The sequence below is a fragment of the Ictidomys tridecemlineatus genome, chromosome 1 (genome assembly GCF_052094955.1).
Source record: "Ictidomys tridecemlineatus isolate mIctTri1 chromosome 1, mIctTri1.hap1, whole genome shotgun sequence".
NCBI lineage: Eukaryota > Metazoa > Chordata > Mammalia > Rodentia > Sciuridae > Ictidomys > Ictidomys tridecemlineatus.
Window position 1 is genome coordinate 27247660 of NC_135477.1, and position 22574 is coordinate 27270233.

The 22574-nt window shown below is 41.1% G+C and overlaps 1 protein-coding gene across 3 annotated transcripts in view; it reads right to left on the reverse strand.

The window, feature by feature from the left end:
• The window catches only part of Abcc2 (ATP binding cassette subfamily C member 2), a 52583-nt gene continuing 30009 nt past the window's right edge, over nt 1-22574 (reverse strand). For 2 of the 3 annotated variants that reach the window (XM_040273099.2, XM_005335231.5), the window contains 14 exons: nt 21785-21965; nt 19068-19194; nt 18673-18808; nt 17847-18066; nt 17591-17745; nt 15058-15213; nt 13333-13532; nt 11737-11863; nt 10098-10199; nt 9551-9694; nt 8560-8718; nt 7016-7182; nt 4271-4465; nt 2794-3374 (listed from right to left, as the gene is read on the reverse strand). In XM_040273099.2, coding sequence (XP_040129033.1) covers nt 3245-3374; nt 4271-4465; nt 7016-7182; nt 8560-8718; nt 9551-9694; nt 10098-10199; nt 11737-11863; nt 13333-13532; nt 15058-15213; nt 17591-17745; nt 17847-18066; nt 18673-18808; nt 19068-19194; nt 21785-21965 — 2199 coding nt within the window. In that variant the 3' untranslated portion in view covers nt 2794-3244. Of the gene's footprint in view, nt 323-2793; nt 3375-4270; nt 4466-7015; nt 7183-8559; nt 8719-9550; nt 9695-10097; nt 10200-11736; nt 11864-13332; nt 13533-15057; nt 15214-17590; nt 17746-17846; nt 18067-18672; nt 18809-19067; nt 19195-21784; nt 21966-22574 lie in introns of those variants that run through there. The other variant, XM_078028008.1, reaches the window with a different exon arrangement.

Below are 22574 nucleotides of genomic sequence, written 5' to 3' on the forward strand. Positions count from 1 at the left end.
TTTATTTAAATAAAAATATATTTTATTTGTATTAAATTGCTCTTTATAAAAAGCTTTGGGCAATGCCAGAAATTTAGTAAATGCTGAATAGAGATAATTGTTCATCTTTGAAGTTCTCTGGTGATCAAGATACAAAGATCAGCCTGGGCCATTTTGTTGGGCAATAACTGAGAAGGTATCAGGGCTCTTCTAAGCTCTGCTTTCATCCTGGTACTTTACCACTGTTGCATTTCTCAGTTTCTTTGGTGGTTAGCTCTCAGCAGGTGTGAACTGTTCTTCTGTTTTTCAACCGTCCTCTTGTTTCACTCCAATTGTTCTATATCTAGAAACATTTTTAAAAATTGGAAATGTGTCTGGAAGAATAAAGTCTTGGAGGAAATCAAAGAAACTTATTTTTTGAAAATCTAATGAGCAGAGAGAATAGATGGCGGAAACAATGGTTAGTTACCTGGCAGTGAAAAGGAAAGAAGAGTTGAGAAAGAAAGATAAGGGAGATGATGATGATGATGATGATGATGATGATATTGTTGGATTAAAAAAGCAACAGACTGAAAAAAAATAGGAAACAAAGGAACCAAGATCTCTAACTGGGATAAAGGACACAACTCAGCTCTGACGGTTTTAGAGGTAGTGTATTGTATTAATGTTAAAATGCCTTTTCCCTCCTACAAATAGGATGCATCTTATAAACAAGGAAAGCCTGAGCTTAACTGGCAGTATTCTTTCTTAGTGGTTCATAGAAGAATGGGTATTTTACAATTGATGGAATTGAGATTAAAATATACTCATCTGAAGAGCTACTGTTCATGTAGGTAAGCAGGTATTTAAAATGCTACCTTTTTTCATATTTTATTGGTGCCTTTGAAAAATAGGTAACAATTGTGGAATATTTATAATATACCAAATCTACTTTGCAGAATTAGAGAAGGGATTATCCTTGAATAATCTCCTCAGTGAACATTTCAATATTTTCATGTTGATCACCATCTGTGCTGATTCAAAATCTAATTCACGTGGCTATGTGTAGGAGGAGAATACAAGCTTATCATCCCTTTAGAGGGGGAAAGGACAGCTGCTATTCATATATATATATATATATATATATATTATATAGATAGATAGATAGATAGATATTTTATATATATATATCTATCTATATCTATCTATCTATCTATCTATCTATATATATATATATATATATATATATATAGGGGACAACAGATGCAATCCATAACCATCTGTGGTTACTCTAGCTATATACCCTTCCTTTAGGAAGTTTAATACTCTGAGTACCTCACCAAGGAACAGCAAAATGCTAGATAAATCAAAAATCTTTGTAACTACGTCACTGCAATGGAAGTAAGAAATAAAATGAACCTCAAAAAAAATATGACACAAAACACCTTGGAAGGATAGGATGGGTGAATCCTAGCTGTCTTCCCAAACCTGGAGATATCGAACTCTTAATTTGCTAGTAGCACAGAATGTCAAAGTAAGAGATATAGCCAATGTCTGCCAAGAAGGAGACCAGAACAGGGTCCCCTCTGATAAACTTGAGTCTTGAAAAAACTATGCCTGCAACATACAAGCAAATAAGGGACAATTCCCACCACGCAAAATGCAGAGGAGTCCACAACCACCCACACCTATCTGCAAAGTGTCACTGTGCCCCTCACTTGAGATTTGCAAATCTCAAGCTGGCTTTTATACAGGATTGTGCTCTGAAGTTGCACTAACTGCACAGCATCAAACCTCTTAAGTGAGAATGTAGTCCAAAGAGGTTTTGAGTGATGTTCTAGGTGGTTGGCAGAAGGTTTTTATAAAGCTTCTTAGGAAGAACTCAGTTTCAATTCAGGCCTCAGAGACTGTCCCCATATCAAGTTCTAAGTGGAGTGAGAAGCTTACAGTACAAATTCAAAAGACATATAAGGGAATAAAACACTATAGTTAAAAATTAAAGCTGGGCGCAGTGGTGCATGCCTGTAATCCCAGCAGCTCGGGAAACTGAGGAAGGAAGATGGTAAGTTCAAAGTCAGCTTCAGTAACTTAGTGAGACCCCGTCCCAAAATAAAAAATAAAAAGAGCTGGGGATGTGGCTCAGTGGTAAAGGACCCCTGGGCTCAATTTCTGGTTAAAAAAAAAACACTAACAGAATCAAGAGATGGAAAATCATCCAGATATTGGAATTATCAGGCACAGCATTTAAAAATATTTTTTAAATATTTATTTTATCTATGTATTTTTATGTGGTGCTGAGGATCAAACCTAGTGCCTCACACATGAGGCAAGCGCTCTACCACTAAGCCACAACCCCAGCCCCATGGCACAGCATTTTAAAAAACTATATAGGAAGAAATTCAATGCCCCAGAAATAAGTGAAAAGATATCCAACCTCAAGAGTAACAAGGGAAATGCAAATTAAATCCTTGATGAAATACCAATTCATACTTGTCAGATTGACAAAAAAAGTTTTAGATTGACATTCCCAGTTTGGCAATACCTCATATGTGCATGGAAACATGTGCATAGCTTCCATTTCTGGATTTTGCCCTAGAGAAATTCTGATGCGTGTAATCCAGATGTGGACCAGAATGTTCATAGCAGTGTTATTCGTAAGAGAAAGAAAATAAACTGGAAATAACTCTAATGCTTACTCATATTAAAATGAATAAAGATGGTGTGTTCACACAATGCTGTGCTACAAAAGAGCAGTGCAAATGAATGGACCTGTTGTCATCAACATGAAAAAACTGCAAATATATTATTGAAAAAAAGAAGTCATATGAGAATACATGAAATATGAGTCCATTTATATAAGATAAAAAGGTAAACATTGTTTAAAGATATATACAAACTTGATAAAATGAAAGGCAAGGAATAATTATCATGAAGTTCAGGCCAGTGGTTGACTGGGAGGGATGGGAGCAAGGAATTATGATGAAGGCAGGGAAACTGTGGAGTCTCTAAAGTACTTGGTAATTCATTTTCTTAATCTGGGTAGTAGTTACAAAGGTGTCCACTTATCATTCTTCTTTAAAATATACATTTTTACTCAGCAGTCTGAGACAGGGGGATTGCTTGAGTCTAAGAGTTCAGGCCAGCCTGGGCAACATAATAAAACCCAATAACGACAACAAAAAATATATTTTATATGCAGTTTTGCATATGACATATATCACACACACACAAAAAAAGTAAATTAGGAATTCTCCTTACAGTCCTTCTTTACCCATGGAATCTGCTACTAAAATTCTGTGCTGTTCACATTCTCAATGCCAGCTTCTTTAGCCATAGAATAAAAGGGGCCGTAGTTTTCCAGCAGTTCTTCGGGACTGCCATACTCCACAATCTTCCCATCATCTAGGACCATTATCCTGAAACAAAGAGGAAAGAAATAAAAGCCTTAGAAAGTACCATCTCAAGCTGAATGGTGGCACACACCTGTAATCCCAGCAGCTCGGGAGATTGAGGCAGGAGGATTGTGAGTTCAAAGCCAGCCTCAGCAAAAGTGAGGTGCTAAGCAACTCAGTGAGACCCTGTCTCTAAATAAAATACAAAATAGGGCTGGGGATGTGGCTCAGTGGTTGAGCACCTCTGGGTTCAATCCCCTGTACCGAAAAAGAAAAAGAAAAAAGAAAGTAGCATCTCAAATCTTGGCATTAATAAGAATAACCAGGACTAGGTTGTAGTATAGTCAGACGAGGCTCCAAAGCAGTGGAAATGAATGAACCACAAAGCTATGGCATCAACATCTGTATGTAATACTGAGTCATAGACGCATATGTGCACATGAGTCCCTTTACATCAGGTCTTTCTTTTTTTTCCCCAAAGTACACATTGTTTGAGGATGACTGATTTTAAAAGGGAGTCTTCCCCTGGGTCAGAAAAGGAAGCCTTTCCTCTCTAGCTTCTAAGACTATTAACCAGCGAGGGTAAGATTCCAGAGCAGGAAGAAACAGACACTTCCAGTCATTTTACAGGGCAGCAGCTGAGGCTCAGGATAGGGAAGGTCTATGGTCAACATGTGCCACTTATAGGTTGGGCTGCCATCTCCTCATATTCAGTTAATAATTATAATTTCCTATTTTACTTTCAAGATGGTCCCCATGATACAGTTAGCTTTCATAGTTTGATGTGTAATTCTGGCCAAAATTTCTTGAAATCTCTAGGCCTCAGTTTCATCAGTAAAATGATAGTGGTCATCCCTTCTACTCTAAGGTATTCCATGGCTGACGTGGTCACCGCTGACCAAGGGTTACCCCTCACTCACTTGTCGCTGTCCATGATGGTATGCAGCCGGTGGGCAATGGTGATGACCGTGCATTGGGAGAACTCATTTCGGATGGTTGTCTGAATGAGCTGATCTGTCTCTAGATCCACCGCAGCAGTAGCCTCATCCAGGATCAGAATCTTGGATTTCTGAAGCAGAGCCCTGCCCAGGCACACTAGCTGCCTCTGTCCCACACTGTCACCAACAGAAGAAACCATGAATTATCCCCTGAGCACCAAGGAAAATCCTGAGACAGGGACAGTTTCATGTTCCAGATTAGACTTTTCAAAACTCCCATCCCAAATTTCCCCATCCGTTATGGTTGTGAGCAACAATTTTCAAATTTTCCCAAATAGAAGTACCATAGGAACTTAATTAAGAAAAAAAAAATCATGCTTTTGGCCTTCACTCCACCCAGTCAGAATGGGGGAGAGGCCTAGGTACATATGAGTTTAATAAGCACCCCAGGCAATTTTCATGTTATACAAGTTTGGAAAACACTGGCCTCAAAACAGTGCTTTGCATTTGGCTACAGTGATAGCAATGACCATTGCAAAACAACAGGAATGCTACCAAGTTCATTTCAGCAGTATTTGATCTGACACCATTAATATAGGGTGGTCCTGCACTACAAAGCCCCAGTGGCATTTCTTTGTGGCCTTAGCAAATCCATTCATTATTTTAATGTGTAATTCTAGTCTCAAGGCTAATTATTTGTTCAAGGCCTTCTGCCTTGATTAGAAACAAAGCAGTCTAATGAACACAATGTCTTGGGGTGAGGTGCAATGTATGTGGAATTCAAACATGCTTGTAAAATGCAAATAACTGTAATTTGCTAAAAGTCTGTAATGAAGGCTGGACCTCTTACTTACATAAAGAAGCTTTGGGAAATGATGTGAAGGAAATATTCAGGAATTTGCTAATTGTTCTTTCCTGCTGTGGCCATTAGGGAACATATTAAACAGAGGGTGGCTAGACTAAAGTTCTGTAATTTTCTGTAAGAAAATTTCTGCAGGAGATGAGAAGTCACCCAAGATGAACTTCCAGTATTTGTCGTCTGTAATGTAAGATCAGAGACACTGCAAAACTAGCTACTGAGCTTGTACCAAACTCCAGCCTAAGTCAATTGGACTTTATAGTAACTGACTGTGTTGAGGTACCACTTTGGCTTTCAGCGGCCCTCTCCACACTGATATATCCAGCATTTACCACATATATTTTAATTCCCCAAACGAGGACTGAAATCAAGGTTTTAGTAATACCATTTGATTGCCTCCTAGCATGAACAAGAAAAGCATGGTGTGATTTTTATTCTTATAAAACAGAAGTGTTGCTTTCACATCCTGCATGTCTCCTCTGCAATATTGATAGCAGTGGCATATATTCCCACAGGTCTGTCTCCTCCATCACGCTGTACATGCTAGGAAGTCAGGGATTGTGTGTGCGCCATTTGCCTCTGTATCTCTAGTGCCTGGCACATAGTAGGTGCTTATAGCCTATTTGTTGACTGGATGTTTGAATAGTCTTACATCAGCCTAAAGACCTACTGAAGTCCTGCTAGTCCTGAAGGAAAACAACATTAATGGTGCTTACTTCCAAGCCTTGCAAGTGTCCCCTGGGTAAAATCAGCTGGGGCATTGGATTTGTTAGGTTCCCTGGGTGATTCTCGCAGCTCAGTTGAGAGGCAATGCTCTAGGAATTGCTTCATAAGCTGCGACATGCACACAAAACACTTGGCAATCTTGTTAAAGTACAGATTTGGATTAGTAGGTCCAGAGTTTGAGATTCTACACTTAAAACAAGCTCTCAGGTGAATCCAGAGCAGCCAGCCCATTATTCAAGCCCTTCCTTCCTCCTTGAGCTTCAACTAATAATCACCCATCCCCTGCCTCCCACTATCAAGGCACCTGGGGCAAGAACTGTCCAGAAGTATCAGGCTAGACTTCTGTATGCAAAGGGGAAAACTAGATTGTTACATAGAAAAGGCCAGGTTCACATATTAATGGACAGATGACTATATAGTGATGGCTAGAAGTAAAATTGCAGCATATACAAAAATACTTGGAAACAGGAAAAAGGCTGGGACAGCACAGAGAGTTTTTGTGTGGATTGAAAGTATTTTAATATTGCGTAAGGACTTTGTAAACATTACATCCCTATCATCCATGTGCTCTTTAGATCAGCAGTTCTCAAACTGGGATGCCTTAGCAGACTGTGAGGACACTTTAAGCCTCCCCATATCCAACCTACACCTCACACTAATTAAACCAGACTCCAGGGTGGGACTAGGTATCAGGACCATTTTAATCCTGCTTGCTGTATACAGCTAAGTTGAAAATCTCTGCTTTCTGTGATTCTCCACAATAGTGGCACCTGTAAGCTCACGCTGTGTACTATCACATGAAGGTACATTTAAAAACCCAGGTTTGGGCTGGGGTTGTGGCTCAGTGGTAGAATGCATGTCTAACACATCTGAGGCCCTGGGTTCAATCCTCAGCACCACATAAAAATAAATAAAATATTGTGTCCAACTACAACTAAAAAAAAAATTCTTAAAAATCTTTAAAATAAAAAAATAAAAACCCAGGTTTTCACAGTTTTTAAAGCACTTTCATATCTATGTTATCATGTGATCTTCAGGACAGGTTCATTTTATGTGTTAGAAATCAGACCCATACAGTGAGAACTCTACAATATCTGATATCACCTCACACTGCCTGTGTGAGGTGGGTTATGAGACATTACCTCAGGTTGTCACCAGCCTCTGTCACTTCATGGGACAACCCAAGTGGCAGGCCAACCACAAAGGGTTTGAGGTGAGCCAACTCCAGGGCCTTCCAAATCTCCTCATCTGAGTATTTGTTGAAAGGGTCCAGATTCATCCTCAGACTTCCAGAGAACAAGATGGGGTCCTGCAAGTTAAGGGGTGAGGGAGTAGTTAAGGTTAATATCAGCAAAGGACCCAGTTGTTCTTTGTGACAGGGAGAAAGCATGTCCATCTGACCTGAGATGGACACCTACCTTAGTCAGGAAGTTGGTTCATGGTTGAGTTTTTCTATTTCTTTAACTTTTTTTTTCTTTTCTCTCTCTCTCTCTTTTTAAAGACAGGGTCTCTGTATTGCTTGCTAAATTGCTGAGGCTGACTTTGAACTTGTAATCCTCCTGCCTCAGTCTCTCAAGCTGCTGGGATTACAGGTGTGTGCCACTGCACCCGGCATGGTTGAGCTTTGTTTCAGTACAATAGGTTGAACTCATGTCCTAGTGCATGCTAGGCAAGTACTCTTCCATTTGATCTACAATCCAAGTCCATCTTTTTAAATATTTTTGTTTTCCAGACAGAGTTTCACTAAATTGCCCAGGCTGGCATTGAACTTGGAATACTCCTGACTCCGGCTCCTGAATAGCTGGGGTTACAACAGTATGCCACCACACCCAACACATTCAAGCTTCTGCAAGTCCTTTGAAGGCCTGGAACAGGTGCTAACCAGGCAGCTAAGCATAGGATGAAGAAAGATTCTTGGTTTGTTGCTATTTTTTTTTTCTTTCTGAGATTCAGTTATGAATTTCCAAACTTGCTATAGCACTATTTACAATGAGAGGAATATCCCTCTCCCCAATGAAAACTTGTGATTTAGAGTTAGAGGGATCAGGGGACGGTGGTACATAAATGGATAGTAAAAACCCCTGCATAGCATTTATTATGCTTTGAGGGTGCCAGAGAAAAGAGTGGATCAAACTAAGCAAACCCCAGACAAATCAAATTTACCTCCGGAGAAATGTGGCTAGAGTGAGCAGAGGGGGAAGGTTCTAAGGAGGAGCCACATTCCACTGGAGAGGAGAGGCCTCCATGGAGATACTTATGTGTAGGGTCCATAGAACAAGCCAATGGGAGTCTTTCTTGCTGACACACTAAGTGTTTTGCTTGCTGGCAAAAATCTGCAGCAAATTCCCTCCGCTGTCCTTTAACCATATCAAATGGGGAGTATAAAGCTTAATAGCGTCAAGCTTCAGTGGCAAAACTGCTAATGCTGATTGCCAAGGTCTTGCAAACCTTGATGGGCTATAGAAATGCTAAATAATCATCTGCTCTATTTGACTTCTGTTGTGTTGCTGCCACCTACTGGTCAGACACCAGCAATCACAAATGCATATTACACAAAAATTGAAGACTTTAGTTTAGGTATTCTGAGTAGAGTGCAGGAATGATACTGCTAATTGAACAGGGATCAACATGCTTCCTGAGAACAAGATGTCTCACTGTGTGTGTCCAAGTAAGTTCTAGAGCTCACCTGGGGGATGATGGTCAGTTTTCCTCTAAGGTCGTGGAGCCCAATGGAAGCAATATCTATTCCGTCAATGGTTATCTGGCCACCTGCAGACTCTAAGATTCTAAAGAGGCAGTTTGTGAGGGATGACTTCCCAGCTCCTGTCCTGCCCACCACACCAACCTGTGAAAATAGTTGCATGTTAGTTCAACATACAATTCATGGAGAAAAGATTATTTAGCTTGGACTAAAAAATTATTTAGCTTCAATCACAGGTGGTAAGTGGCAGTGATTGGCTACTTCATCTCTGAAATATTAAATTATTATTTTTTGTAGTTATTGGGAGAAAAACGTGCCCGGATGTCAGGAAAAGACAGCTTTTCCATCCTACATCATAGGTTATTGCTTGCTGAGAACTACAATGACGAGTGGAAATGGACACACTCTCTTAGCAGCTGTTGTTGTTATAATTATTATTGGAAACTAAGAACTACTAAAAAAAAAAAAAAAGCTTTGCTTGGAAGTGGGGAGAAGGGAAGGATGGTCCTGCCAACCAGCTGAGAGCCAGACCCTGATTTGGAACTCAGCATTCTTACCCAGATTTTTTTGTTGTTTCTACTTTAGACTCTAAATCCTTGGAGAACAAGAGCACCAGAGGAGGGTGCCCAACTTTACAGACCAGCAGAAGAACTAGGCTATTCTCTAGAGACAACCCTTCATGCTAATGTTCCCAACAATTCCGTCCCTGATACTCCCTCGTGTCCTCCCTGACATCCTTGCTACCAGCCGTGAATTTCCAGGAATTGAGTCCTGGTCAGCTGGAGGGATGCAGGAAATCTCTGGCTGGTATCACGGCCTTTGGTGGTGGCGGTGCTGTATCCCCGCGTGTCTCCAGGGCCAGCAACCTCTCCCTCCACTCAAATGAGGAAGAGCTGGAGTCCAGCTGCTCTCTATTCTGTGTCCTACTGTCCTCTATCACAAGGTCTCACATCCAGCCTTCCCTTGTGCCACTTACTTTCTCGGTGCTCTTGATGTCACAAGTGATCCCTTTCAGTACCAGATTCAGCTCCGGCCGGTACCGTACTTGGTAGTTGCTAAACCGGATCTCCCCTTTGTTGGGCCAATCTGCTGGAGGTCTCTTATCAGTCACCCAGGGTGCCTGGCAAGGGGACAGGATGAGAAGTGCTTTACACAGTGGCAGCTCAGCTGAACAGTCCTCATGGGACTCAAGTCACAAAACAGGTAGCAGTGTCCCAGCTACCTGACTGAACCGGACTTGTCGCCCCGAAGGTTTCTACCGTGTTCCATTAAAGAAACCCTGTCCCAGAAGGTTGCTCTATGAATCTCCAGAAAGAAGCCACCATTTAACTTGGCGCCTTATAAGACCTGACTTCCCCCCAAACACTTCGAATTATAAGTTTGAAGTAATTAGGTCAAGTGGGAGCACAGGAAACATTTTTTTAAAAAACATTATGAACCCACGTGAAATATTTAGAAATGGAGATGCACTTTCAAAGGAGCTGCATGGGCCTGGTCTCTGCGTTTCTCTAATTCCTCCTCACCTCGTTTTCCACATTGATGTACTCATTTATCCGCTCTACAGCCACAATGTTGGTCTCTGTTTCTGATGTCATCCTCACTAGCCAGTTCAGGGTTTGTGTGATCTACAGAAAAACCAGAAGACTGAAAAATCATCCTGGCTCAGATATCAGCTCAGTTAATCCAGGGCTCACTTTGTGCTCAGCACTGTGGTGGGCTCTGCGAGAGAGGGAGGAAGTCAGTCCTGGTGTCTTGAGGGTTGGGTAAGACCAGTAGGCTGAATGGCTGGAGAACAACTAAGTGCTCCACTGTGGGCTCCCATGAGGGGCAGTGTGAGCTTTGAATGGTTGGGGGCTAACACGGGGATTGAAGTAGAATCAGAACTCAGGCCTCTGCCTGTCAGCTTCTACTTTTTGTAGAAGGGATTGCAGATGGATTTCTACAAATGGAGAAGAACATGAGAAAAGCTGGCTGCTCTCTCTGTTCTTGTTCAACCTTGACCTCAAAGGTGAGATATCCATGTGGATCCTTAGAGGCCAGGGGTTACTCAGCTGTGAGCCTCTTTCAGAGAAAAAAATGGGAGTTTGCACATATGCACAGGGACCTTTTGTGGAGTGCATGATGATTAGAGAAAGGGAGCCACAGAGTACAGAGGGGAGGTGCATGAGGACTAAGAGTGACAACTTTGTGTGGGTTGAACCATTCCTGATTTTTGGGGGGGGGGCTCAATTTAATGGTTTCCTGATTCTTTGTCTTATTTGTCTTGGGGGATAAAAGGCCAAAGTCACAAGCAACCAAGTGACTCAGGTGGATAACAGAGTCCTTTTGGATGCTCTGGCAGGATCACTGTGGGCCTTATTAACTTCATGAAGACAGCACTGTAGAAAACACACTTGGGGCTATGCAAGCCTCCAAATGTTAGTTCAAAGAGATACCATGAAAGATGGTCAAATGATTTACTTATTGAACAAATATTTATTGAACAGTCACTGAAGGGCCAACGACTGTCTTAGATGCTAGGAAACAATAATGTCTGGCATTTATCCCCAGTCATGCTGGGGGTGGTGCTGTGAGATACATTATATGGTTTATCAGACTATCACTGTTAGCTCCAGTTGTTCTGTGATGTAAGCACGAACTTATATCACAGAATTATTTGTCCAAAGGATTTTCTGATTACTGCTATATTCTAGAGGAGAAATTTAATTATCTCTTTTTAAGGGAACCAACCAAAAGCAAAAACACAGGAGAATATTAAATTGAAACATAAGTTGCCTTCTTAAGCCCTAAGGCAACAACATTTATGTCTTTTTTTTTTTCTTGCAGTACTGGAGTTTGAACCCAGGAACTCTTTACCACTAAACTATAGTCCCATATTTTGAGACATGGTCTCACCAAGTTGCTGAGGTTGGCCTTGACCTTGTGATCCTCCTGCTTCAGCCTTCCAAGTAACTGGGGTTACAGGTGTGTGACACCACAACCAGCTTATTTTTGTCCTTTTCCTAAGTGATATAGTGCCTTCTTGAGTAGGGTAGGGGTAAGAAAGAGATGGAGCCAGGGCTCAAATCTCAGTTTCTCCTAGTTTCAACTGTACGATATACTCCAGATTCAGTTTAAGAATAAGTGTATGAATTTACTCAAACACCCAGCCTTCAAACTCACATTGAGGGCATTGGACAGAACTAAGCCCACAGTGTCCCCATTCAGGGTGTCTTTATAAATAACCAGCAGCAAGGCTGAAAAGAAGATAATCAGGTTCCCAGTCAGCTCCAGGCGAATTGCAAGCCACCTGCAGGGCAACAGAACCAGAGAGAGAGAGGTGTCATCGATCTCTACTTCCTTACCTTGACCAGTACCCTGGGGTTCACAGAACATTCTCAGAGGGTGTGATTTGGTAGGGCTGTGCTCTGAGAAGGTGCCACAATTTGATCTAGGAATATCTGAATATGTTCCTAAAAGTCCTTTAAATTGTTTTTTTTTTAAGATAATAAATGGCATGTCTGAGAAGAGTTTACTAACTAAGGGATCCTATAGTACAATGTCTCCCAAAGTCACCAAATTATAAGAAAAGCAATTGTTAAAAATATTACATTATAGATTCATGTGAAAAATTCATGGACCCTTCCCTAGGAGATTTTGGCTCAGGAACCTAGGATGCGGTTTAAGAGCATGCATTTTAAGCAAATGCTATAAGTGATTTATTTTGATCAGGCCAAGAAAGCAATGCCGTAGTGAATCCAGATGTATGGTTAAAAACAAGCACCACACGAAGGTTCAGTGTACCCCATCTGACTTGAGTATTTTTACGAGGCAGAGAAGCTAGGAGTGGAGGGAACGTAAGTGTGAATTCCATCACAGGGAGATACAGGGGGACTTTGTAGAGAACTACAGAATACATGTAATATAGACATAGCTTATGAAAATTGACTTTCTCAAATAAAATGGAAGTTTGCATCAATGATTCTAGCATGTGTACAAATAAATATGGTACATATTCCATCATGGGGGTCCAATAAGATTTACTTATATTCCTTTTCCTTTTTAGAAAGCCGGTAAGAAATCGAATATCTTTATGATCAAATCTCTGACCTCCCAATGTTCCAAATAACACTGACCATCATTTACCTACCCTCAATACGAAGATACTTTGGAAACTACTCAAGAATTGTTCCTTCCTGACAAGACTGTTCTCCTTCAAGGACATTGCTTCCCAGGGTCTATGATGCTCACAGTGCTCAGGGATTTGCCTCACAGAATGTGAGCTTTCCATTTCTGCCATCAATAGATTTACCTAAAAATTCTCAACTTTCCTCTCTCCAACCTCTACTGTTTTCACCACCGTAAAAAAAAAAAATATCATGTCTATGGAGAATCTCTTATCCATTCTCAAGGAAGCAAGTGGAGAATGTTCAGTTTATCCAGGGCTTATAGGTGGGCTACCAAATGCTCAGAAGTGGCGTTTGACTTCCACCACAACCCTATCAGCAAGTTGTGTCCTAGCCATTGTGAAAGCAAAGGGACTTAGATTTTCCTTAGCAAGGTCAAGCAATTTACTTAGCATGGAAAATGGCAGAGCTGGCCTAGGGACCCAGTCTCTGGTGCCAAAGCTCATGATTTTTTCTATTACATAGCATGACAGGTGTGTGTGGCCAAAATGAGCTTTACACCCTGGTCATGCCTGTCCTCCCTTGCATGGCTAATGACAAACATGCAGAGCCCAGAAGCACACATTTGGAATCATACCTGGGGAAACCTCACCTGTTGGATATAATCCAAGAAAAGACACATTTTTGATTGGTGTCGATCCCCGCCTCATTTTGTTTTTTAAATCGCTTCTGGTGCTCAAATGCACGGATAACAGGCAAACCTAATACGGTTTCACTGAAATGAGAATAGATGGGGGACCTGGTGACAGAGTCCAGACGTCTCAGCTGGCGGGAGGTAGCCACATAAAATACCTGAACACAAAAAGTGAAGAGTCAACCACATGATCCTGTTGCATATCCTGTACATCTTCCCTCTGGACATGACCCAACATTCCTCACTGGGGAACCAGCCCACATCTGAACATGAAGGAAACCTGAATCTTTGGCTAGAAGAAGGAGGAAAGAGGCCCGAGGAAGAGGGCAATAGAAAGACTGCAGTTGGTGGGGAACAGAGGAAGATAAAAGTGAGGAGACCACACCTTAGTCTCAGGAGTTTGACTTTCAAAACTACAAGAGTTGAGCACCTTGTCCATATTCTCCCCCTGACATCTGCATATGTTATCCAAATGAAAGTTTCTATGCTGGTTACATAAATGGTCTACAAAAGGATTTTGTAAAGGATATTTGGACCTAAGGAATTTAAAGTGGGAATGGGCAGCAAATGGCCAGAGAAAGGAATACAAGGTATGAATAATACTGAAGAGCAGAATCAGTTGAGTAACCAAAATCATACCTCAATAGTGTGTGAAGGTAAAATAGTTTTGGAAATGTGCAGAATGTTGAGGGTGTCAGAATGAGCTGGATATAACAGAATGCAGAAAGAATCTCCATGGCTTGAAGGGCAAGGAATGATGGAATAGATTAGTAGTGCTACTGGATTCTGTGAGGATTTGTTGAAACCTAAGAATAACTGGGCATTTGAGAGTTATTTGATGGAATGCAAAATGTTATATCTGGAAGTTTCCTCAAATAACCCTGTCTCTTATTTGCTGAATTGTAATGGGCCATCAGAAGGCTATTATGAAGACGCTGGTGCACCTGTGGAACTCCATAGACCCAAACGGGTGCCATCTTACTACAGATCACAAGGTCATAAGCCCCCCCCCCAAGACTGCAGAGTCTTCAAAATGGTTTTCTCTAGGTTAAGAATTCATCACAAAGGCAGCTAGTGGCACAAAAGCGCTTCTCACAGCTTCCCTCTCCTCATCATTTTTTATTATAGCCATTTTAAAGTCCCTTCTAGTTTTTCTGTGAAGCTTGGCTCCCAAGCTATCTGTTCCCTTAAGAAATATGTTGAAACTGAGCCTAAACCATCCAGAGATACCCCAATGAAACTAGAAGTGCCCTTAAATGAAGAGATCTAGCTCCTGCTAACAGACATCTCTAAGTAAAGCTGCCTACCCAAAATCAAAAGAGGAAGCAGCCATGACAAGTTCTTCTAGAAATGTCCTAACATCATGGAGTTCTTATGGAGCTGCAAGAAGTTGTCCAGAGCTAATCTCAGAGTGGTCTTGAACCTAAACATAAATCCATTCCACTTAAGGTTCTGGGGGTAGGTAGTCAGGCTGTGAAATGCTGTGAACCATAATGTACCAGTTGATGCTGACAATTGAGCTTCAGACAGTGGCCTGTGGGCTCCTGGGTATCAAGATATATGATGAAATGGCAAAGATGCTGGAGAGAAGTGACTAGTCACACACAAAAGAGAGGAGTCTCAGAAAGGATCCTGGCTTTAATGAGCAGAGAGAAAGGCAGACCTACCCATTTCCAAATGTACCTGAATAGACACATAAATAATGCCAAGAGGAATGACGATGACGACGAAGATAGGGGTGGCCATGCAGATCATGACGATGATGCTGATTATTGACAGGAAGCACACAATCCAGCTGCGCAAGGACTGAGGGAGAGTGTCATCCACCGTGGAAATATCCTAACAATACAGTTAGGACAGACGATGAACCAAAGAATATTTTAGACACTGGATATCTTCCTGGTTCCAGAGAGGCATCTGTTCAATTCTGGGTTTCCTGACACTCCTTCATTTAATCTTGTTAAGATATTCACTTGCAATAGATTATACTACTCATCCTAATAAGAAATCTCATTTTTATAACTTCCTCATTTTTTAAAGTACCTCCAGACAGACCCAGCAGTCATTCTTCACCTTTTCTAGTACAGTTGATAAAGATTTTCACTCATCATCCATCAAATTTATTAAACAATTCATAATTATTATAAACCAATAGAGGCTTATAATCATTCTCTAATAACTAACCAATTGAGCTATTCTAACCTTATAAAGGTCCTAATTCTATGGAGTACCTAGAACAGAGAGTCTGGGATTCAATACACATTTGTTGGGAAATTCCAGTTAACAAACCCTGTCACCCACCCTTGACTGAAGTACCATCCTATCCTGGGAAGTTGTTTCCTCTGCCAAGCATAGAGCCTCAGGGGAAAGGGATTGAACATGATTCCTGACTGGCCAGAGTTCCAGCTAAGGAACCTAGAGGTGATAGAGGGGTCTTACTGCCATATTATTTTCATACCATGCAAAATAAATTTTAAAATGATAAGATTAATGGATGGAAGGATGGTTTGGAGCATACTCAGGAAGCCTGGCTTATATCTTAGGTTGCCCTTGCCCAGCTTTCTTAGAGGATTATATTGATTCTATCTGTGAGTGCTAAGGTGAGTCTAAATTATCTCTGGAGTTTCCCCAGATTGCATCAGGGATAATATTCTTCCAGGAGAGCTCTGAATTGGGGATGACTCCTTAGTCTAATCTACCTTTCTCAAAGTTGTATCAGAATGCAATTATGTAACAATGTCAAGAGTTGGCAAAAAACAAGAAATCTTCACCAGCTGTCAGTTCTATGCAGATCACTTTTGATCCTTACCTAGCACAGATTCCCCATCTTTCTTTCTTCTACTCTTTCTCCTCTTAAAGACAGCCACTGATTCAGAAAACCCTAGATCAAAATCCCATTTATAAGCTTGAGCCACCTCCCCTGCAAAACTTACTATATGATTAATGATAGTTTCTATTTTTTTTTCATGAAATGCAGTCAGCAAAATACGACTACAGCCTAACTAACTCACACATTCTCTTTTCCAGAAGATTAATCAGATACCTTGATGGGGAAGACTATGCAATCTTTGCAAAATCCCCATCCAAAAGTTTATGCTTGCTTAGGTTCCATTTAGAGAAGAGAGTGCATGGAAGTGGTCTCCAATGACAATCTGCTCCTCATTTCTACCCCACAGGAAGGTGACAAATGGGAACCAGTTACCTGCCCACTTTTGAAGTGGTTGCTGTTATCTCTAGAACCTGGCTGTGAAGTATGAGCTACCCTTCCTGTGTCTGTTCCAAGGCCAAACAAAAAGGGTTCAGAGCTTCTCAGACATTTTATAAAATGAACTCTCAAGTAAATAAATAAAAAATTGTGCTGATGCTTGAATATCCTTCAGAATTGCCTGGTTTCTGCCGTATTCCTGAAACTTCCACTCATATGCATTAAAAAAAATTCAGTGAATTAGGTCTGGTTCATGGTTCATAGTCATCTATAATCATAACATTTATTGAGTGCCTAGTGCAGTACTTGGCTCCATAAAAAGGCACTCAGTAAACGTTGGATGAACGAACACATGCCAATGGTTCCAGCATCTGTGGTAGATGGAAAGTTTGAGAACCTCCTTAAAACATAGATAGCTCTAATCCACATTCAGACCTCACTCCCTGGTTCTTAAATCATCAAAGATGGAAGCCTCAGGAATGACAGCAGATATGAAGCAAAAGATGATCCTCCTATCACTTTTAATCACTGTCCCAATGACAGTGCTGTTAATTATGCTTTTTACTCAGCAGAATAATCCTTCTTACCCTGGTTCAACTCCCCTCATCAACTCCCTGGTTTACTTCTATGATTGAACTCAAGTCTCACCTTTTCTGACATTTTCCATTTCAGTCATCCAGGTTGAGCTACTATCTCATTTCTCCATCATTCCTTTGTACTCCCAGAACACCTGTACACACTGTGGTTACTGGTTTTACCACATTCTATCATAATCCTTTATGTTTTGGGCTGTCTTATTCATTAGATGTAAGTGACAGAAGGGCCAGAGCTGTATCCCTGTATCCCTGTATCCCTAGGATCTTTAGGACTTCACAGGAGGTGCTCAAGAAATATCTGCATGCTGAGAAGGCAAAAGAACAGTCTAGGGGGTACACAAGAATTCCTTCTTATCAGAAATAGAAAGATCCTCAGTATATAAACACATCACTGTATAGCCCTTGAGATACTTACACCAGTAAACCTGTTCACAATCCGGCCTGTAGGTGTTGTGTCAAAAAAACTCATGGGTGCTCGAAGGATATTGTTCAACAGTTGTTCATGCAAGATTTTTGATGCATGGTTGCAACCATACACACTCAAGAAAGTTCCTATAAATACAGATATACCTAGGAATGGAACCAAATTTTGTTAGCACCATACATGGAAATCTCTGAAGATTTATGCCCAGGACAAGCAAAGTACAGGCTGTTGTAGCTGTCAGACGTACCTTGTGCTATTCCCAGAGCTGCATAGACCCCAATTCTCATGTCCCTCTGAGAGGTTGGATAGTTAGTGCCATTGAAGGCTTGAGAGTCACCAGTCCAAGAACTGAGCCAGAGATTGGATCCAATAAAAGCCGTAGAATTCAATATGAAGGCAAAGATGATGCAGAATATTGAACACCATCCTACTGCTTGTAAGTACTTCAGGTAGATGGAGAACTTCACCTGCAAAGCCCCCACCAATGTTAGTAGATGCCCTAATGTGGTTTTTTGTTTGTTGTTGTTGGAATTATCTAAAAAAGCAATCACAAGGAGGAGTGGATGCTCTTGGGAAAAGTTTGCAAGTAGCCAAATTTGTCAATTTGTGGTCATCATCCCTGTACTAGGCTAGGATAAGAGATCCATGTTGAATTGCAAATGCAGGGTAAACATCCATCTGATTATTAATGGACATCTAGAGGGAATTAAGAGGAGCAGGTATAATTTGGAATTTGTTTAAAGTCTCCTTAATTTTGAATTGTGTACTCTGGGTCTGCTACGTTAGTTTCCGGGCTTCTAGAACAGCATCTCAAAACAGTTTTGTTGTTCTCTACATATCAGAATGGGAATCAAGCACTCATGTAGGATGGAGTGAGGATATTTACAAGGAACATGTCATCTTCATAGAAGGCCTACAGCCTGTGTTGTTTTAATAATGAATCTGAAGAATTACAAAAGAATTGAACATATTTTCCCATAGATAAGTAATCGAGTTTAAACTGATTTTTAAAATGTTCAGATTCTAAACCCTGTATCCCCTCCCATGATATTTTTTTGGGGGGTGGTGTTCACCTTTCCAGTTTCCATGAATTCCTTCTTAATTAGCTTTTGCCCTTGTACTACTCCTTCCTTCCCCTTCAGGGCGCTCCCATTCCGAGTTTTCAACGAGTTTTTCAGGGTTTTCTGGTTCCGGCCACTGGACCTGGAGCTGAGAGACAGAGGGAAACTCCCCTGAGCATGTGGATGCTTCCTCGGGGTCTTCTTGCAAACTGAGGTCACAGTCACTCTGCTGGCATGGAAGCAGATGGCTGTGGGAAATGGACACAAGCCTAGCCCTTCATACTAGGAAACGAAGGAAGAGCTAGGAGAGCCCATGGCATCCCTCTTCTCAGGAAAATCCCACGGAAAAAAAGAGATCAAACGGAAATAGGGAGTGATAAAGGCTGCCGGCTGGATCAGTGGTGTACCTGCGGCTCAGTGTTCGACGGAGGCTGTTCTCTCTTTTCATGGTCAAGGAGGCAGCTTCCTCGGGCAGTTCCTCCACGCCAGCTATCAGCCCACCGTCGTCATTTTCTTCTTCACTCTCCTCATTGACTAGAGAGACACGTTAGAGGTTAGGGAGACGGCACGGTGTTCACACAGAAGGAACAGACAGAATGAGGACAGAGAAGCCTTCTCTGATCTTGTTGGATTCCACACAGGGATCTCAGATGTACAAATAGGCTACAATAGGAGAAGAAAAGCCCAGAGACAAAAATTCCTGTGGAGCAGGAAAGAACTTTTAAGAATTATTGTAGATAAACAGAAGAGTCGCCATTCCCAGAATTGCCTAAAGAGATGATTATAAGTTGGAAATGCTAAATCTTGAAGTTCAAAGAATATAAGAAGCTCTTATTTATTGAAAACATTTTAAAAAGCATACCCTGAAAGTAAAATAAAATGTAAAATATGATATGGAAATTCGTGGAAATAGTAGAATAAGGATCTCTGGAAATCTGTTCCTCCACAAAAGCAATGAGAATACTGTTAAAAAACATTGTCAGCATCAACTGTTTCGGAACTCTGAAATTAACCAAAGAGTTGCAACGATAAAGGATCAATTATTTTTTTTTTAATGACTGGGTCTTGGCAACAACAGTCCACCTTATAGTGGTTTAAGTTGCCCTATTTCCATTTCTCTCTCTCCAGCTGCTGTATCCTAGAAAGCCAACAGCCATAAAATTATGGTGGCCATAATACCTAGCAGCCCAGCAGCCACTTAAGGAAATAGAGTAAGTTTAGAACGCCTCCTCCCCTTAAAAAACAAAACAAAACAAAACAAAACAAAAACCACTGGCGGTGAATTGCCATTATCTCACCTGTCTAGAACTCCCTGAAAACCTCCATTCACAAGACTTGTCTTTATTTGACCTCAGAGCTAGTTCAAACAATCAGCAGCAACTGTTTAACATCACAGCTGCCTGAGGGGATGGTAACAGTTGAGGCCATAAGAAACTGATCAAAAAATTAAATGGAAAAAATTTGGGGAATGAGATGTCCTCCACAGAGGACTTTGATACCTCTGATATATTCCTGGCAATCTAGGATGCCACACACATATGTAGGGCTATGAATATGCCCAGGAAAGATTGCAGAAGGCCCTAGTGTCTCACTTCAGATTGATCTTGTTACTTTGTGCAGGCAGGAAGCAGAGGCTAACCGGGCATGGTGGCAATGTCTGTACTCCCAGTAAATCAGGAGGCAGATACAGGAGGATTATAAGTTTGAGGCCAGCCTCAGCAACTTAACAAGGCCCTATCTCAGTGGTAGATTGGACCACTGCGTTCAATCCCTAGTACCACAAAAAATAATAATGAAATTATCAATCCCATTAACTGTTAGATGACCTTCATTTCACTGAGGAAGTAAAGGCTAAGGCACTGATATAAACTGTCACAGTGCTGAAGCTATGCACCAACATACACAGCCTCTCAGCAACGGCTATGAGACTTACTGGTGCCAGGCATCCAAGGAAATCTCTGTCTCACCAATAGGTGACCACTATGCCAACCAAGCAGAGATTTCAGTGGCCACATATGACAAATGGCACAAACTTCATTAAATTAGCTCAGAAAACTAAACAAATAAATAGAAGAAACAACAGCAAATAGCACTACAATGATTACCAGTCAACTACCAGAAACTAGAGGACAGGCCTCAAATGGGTCTTCCCCTAGCACATTAAGAAAAAACAAATCCTGCCAACACCTTGCTCATGCCCTTCTACCTCTAGAAGTGTGAGCAATAATCAATCAATCTCTCTCTCTCTCTCTCTCTCTCTCTCTCTCTCTCTCTTTTTCTCTCTCTCTCTCTCTTTCTCTCTCTCCTCCCTGAGGATTGAATCCAGGGCCATTTAACCACTGAGCTCATCCTCATAGCAATCGTCTATTTCGTTTAAGTCATCCAGACTTGTGGTATTTTGTTACAGTGGTTAACTGGGAAGCTAAGTCACAGAACAAATATTAATATAGCTCAACTTACCCTCCCTTCATGCCACTAAGTCCCAAGTCTCAAAACAAAAACAATAACATGCTAGTAAAAAGGGCTCCACTGTTGATGGGAGCTAAACAATAAACAAATGGTAGTGATATCAGGGGCTGTTCCCATGGAATGCTGTGATTCTATATAACTGACACTATTTTTTATGATTCAAAACCCAGTGTTTTTTGTATATTAATCAAGGTTCCTTTGTTAAAGCTTACCAAGAGTTTGATATCACACTATTAGCACCAGCTTATGAGGTTGTCCAGGAACTGATTTTAGTTGAATTTGGGGTAGTTGGAATGGTATGTGTCACTTGAATCAACAGAAGCATAGCATTCCTAAAAGAGAGTGAGTCCCTTGTGCCACTGGTATGCTTTTCACAAGGGTTACTTACCCAAACCTTCAGTTGTACCCTTTAAAGAGTGTCCTTTGATTGTGTGTCAGAGAGAGATGAGCAGAATGAGCCACCCATTTGGCCTAGGCACAGAATTTCAATGTCTGTGTTTCTTTACCCAGAACACTGAAGAACAGAGTCTGAATCTCTGAGTAATTCAATTCCAAGTGCAGTTCATTGTATACTAAACAATTTGTGAAGTAGATATTATTTTACCATTTCCACCCCGACCCCAAGTTCCAACCTGTTCCAATCCTCCTTGCGTACCTGTGACCTCCCCTTCAGGACCCGAATATTTTATAAAAGTCTTCAGATTCTTAGCAAACACTCCTTTCTTGGCCAGCAGGTCACTATAGGATCCTTTCTCCAAGATGGTGCCATTTCCCACAACCACAATCTGATCCACTTGGGGAAGAAAGTGAATGCTATGTGTAACTAAGAGTCGAGTCTGTAAAAAATAACATTAAGTTGTGCTGATTACCCTATGTCCATCATCTTCCTGGATTACTCTAAAAGGGAAAAAACATGTCAATTCACACTGGGGCTTTGCTTCAAAATGTGGCCCTGACCACTTGGCTTATTTTGCTTCTTTCATTCCCAGCATCTCATCTTAAAACCTGAACCTATATGTGAAATGAGACTCCTATCATTGTGGATGTTCTCAGAGATATTTTCCTGTAGTGACAATAAGGTTTTCCCTACACATTCTCCTCTTTTCTAATTCCTCTGACAAGATTTGGGTATTCTCCAATGTTCCCACTTTAGTCTGTACAGGCTACCATTAAAACAATTCTTGTTTTGTAACATTATGGCTTTTTTTTTTTAAAATGTCTTCCCCTCCCTTGGATTGTAAGTTACATGAGAGCAATGACCAGATATTTCCATCTAGACATGTCCCAAATCTGGCCTGAGGTGGGCATTCAGTTCATGAGTGAATAAAACCAAGAAATCTGTAAGGACACAAGCCAGATCCAGGAATAGGAGAGACAGAGAGTTCCTGCTGATCCACAGATCCAACAGAGAGGCGAAGGACCTCAGCGGAATAGCAGCCCAGGTC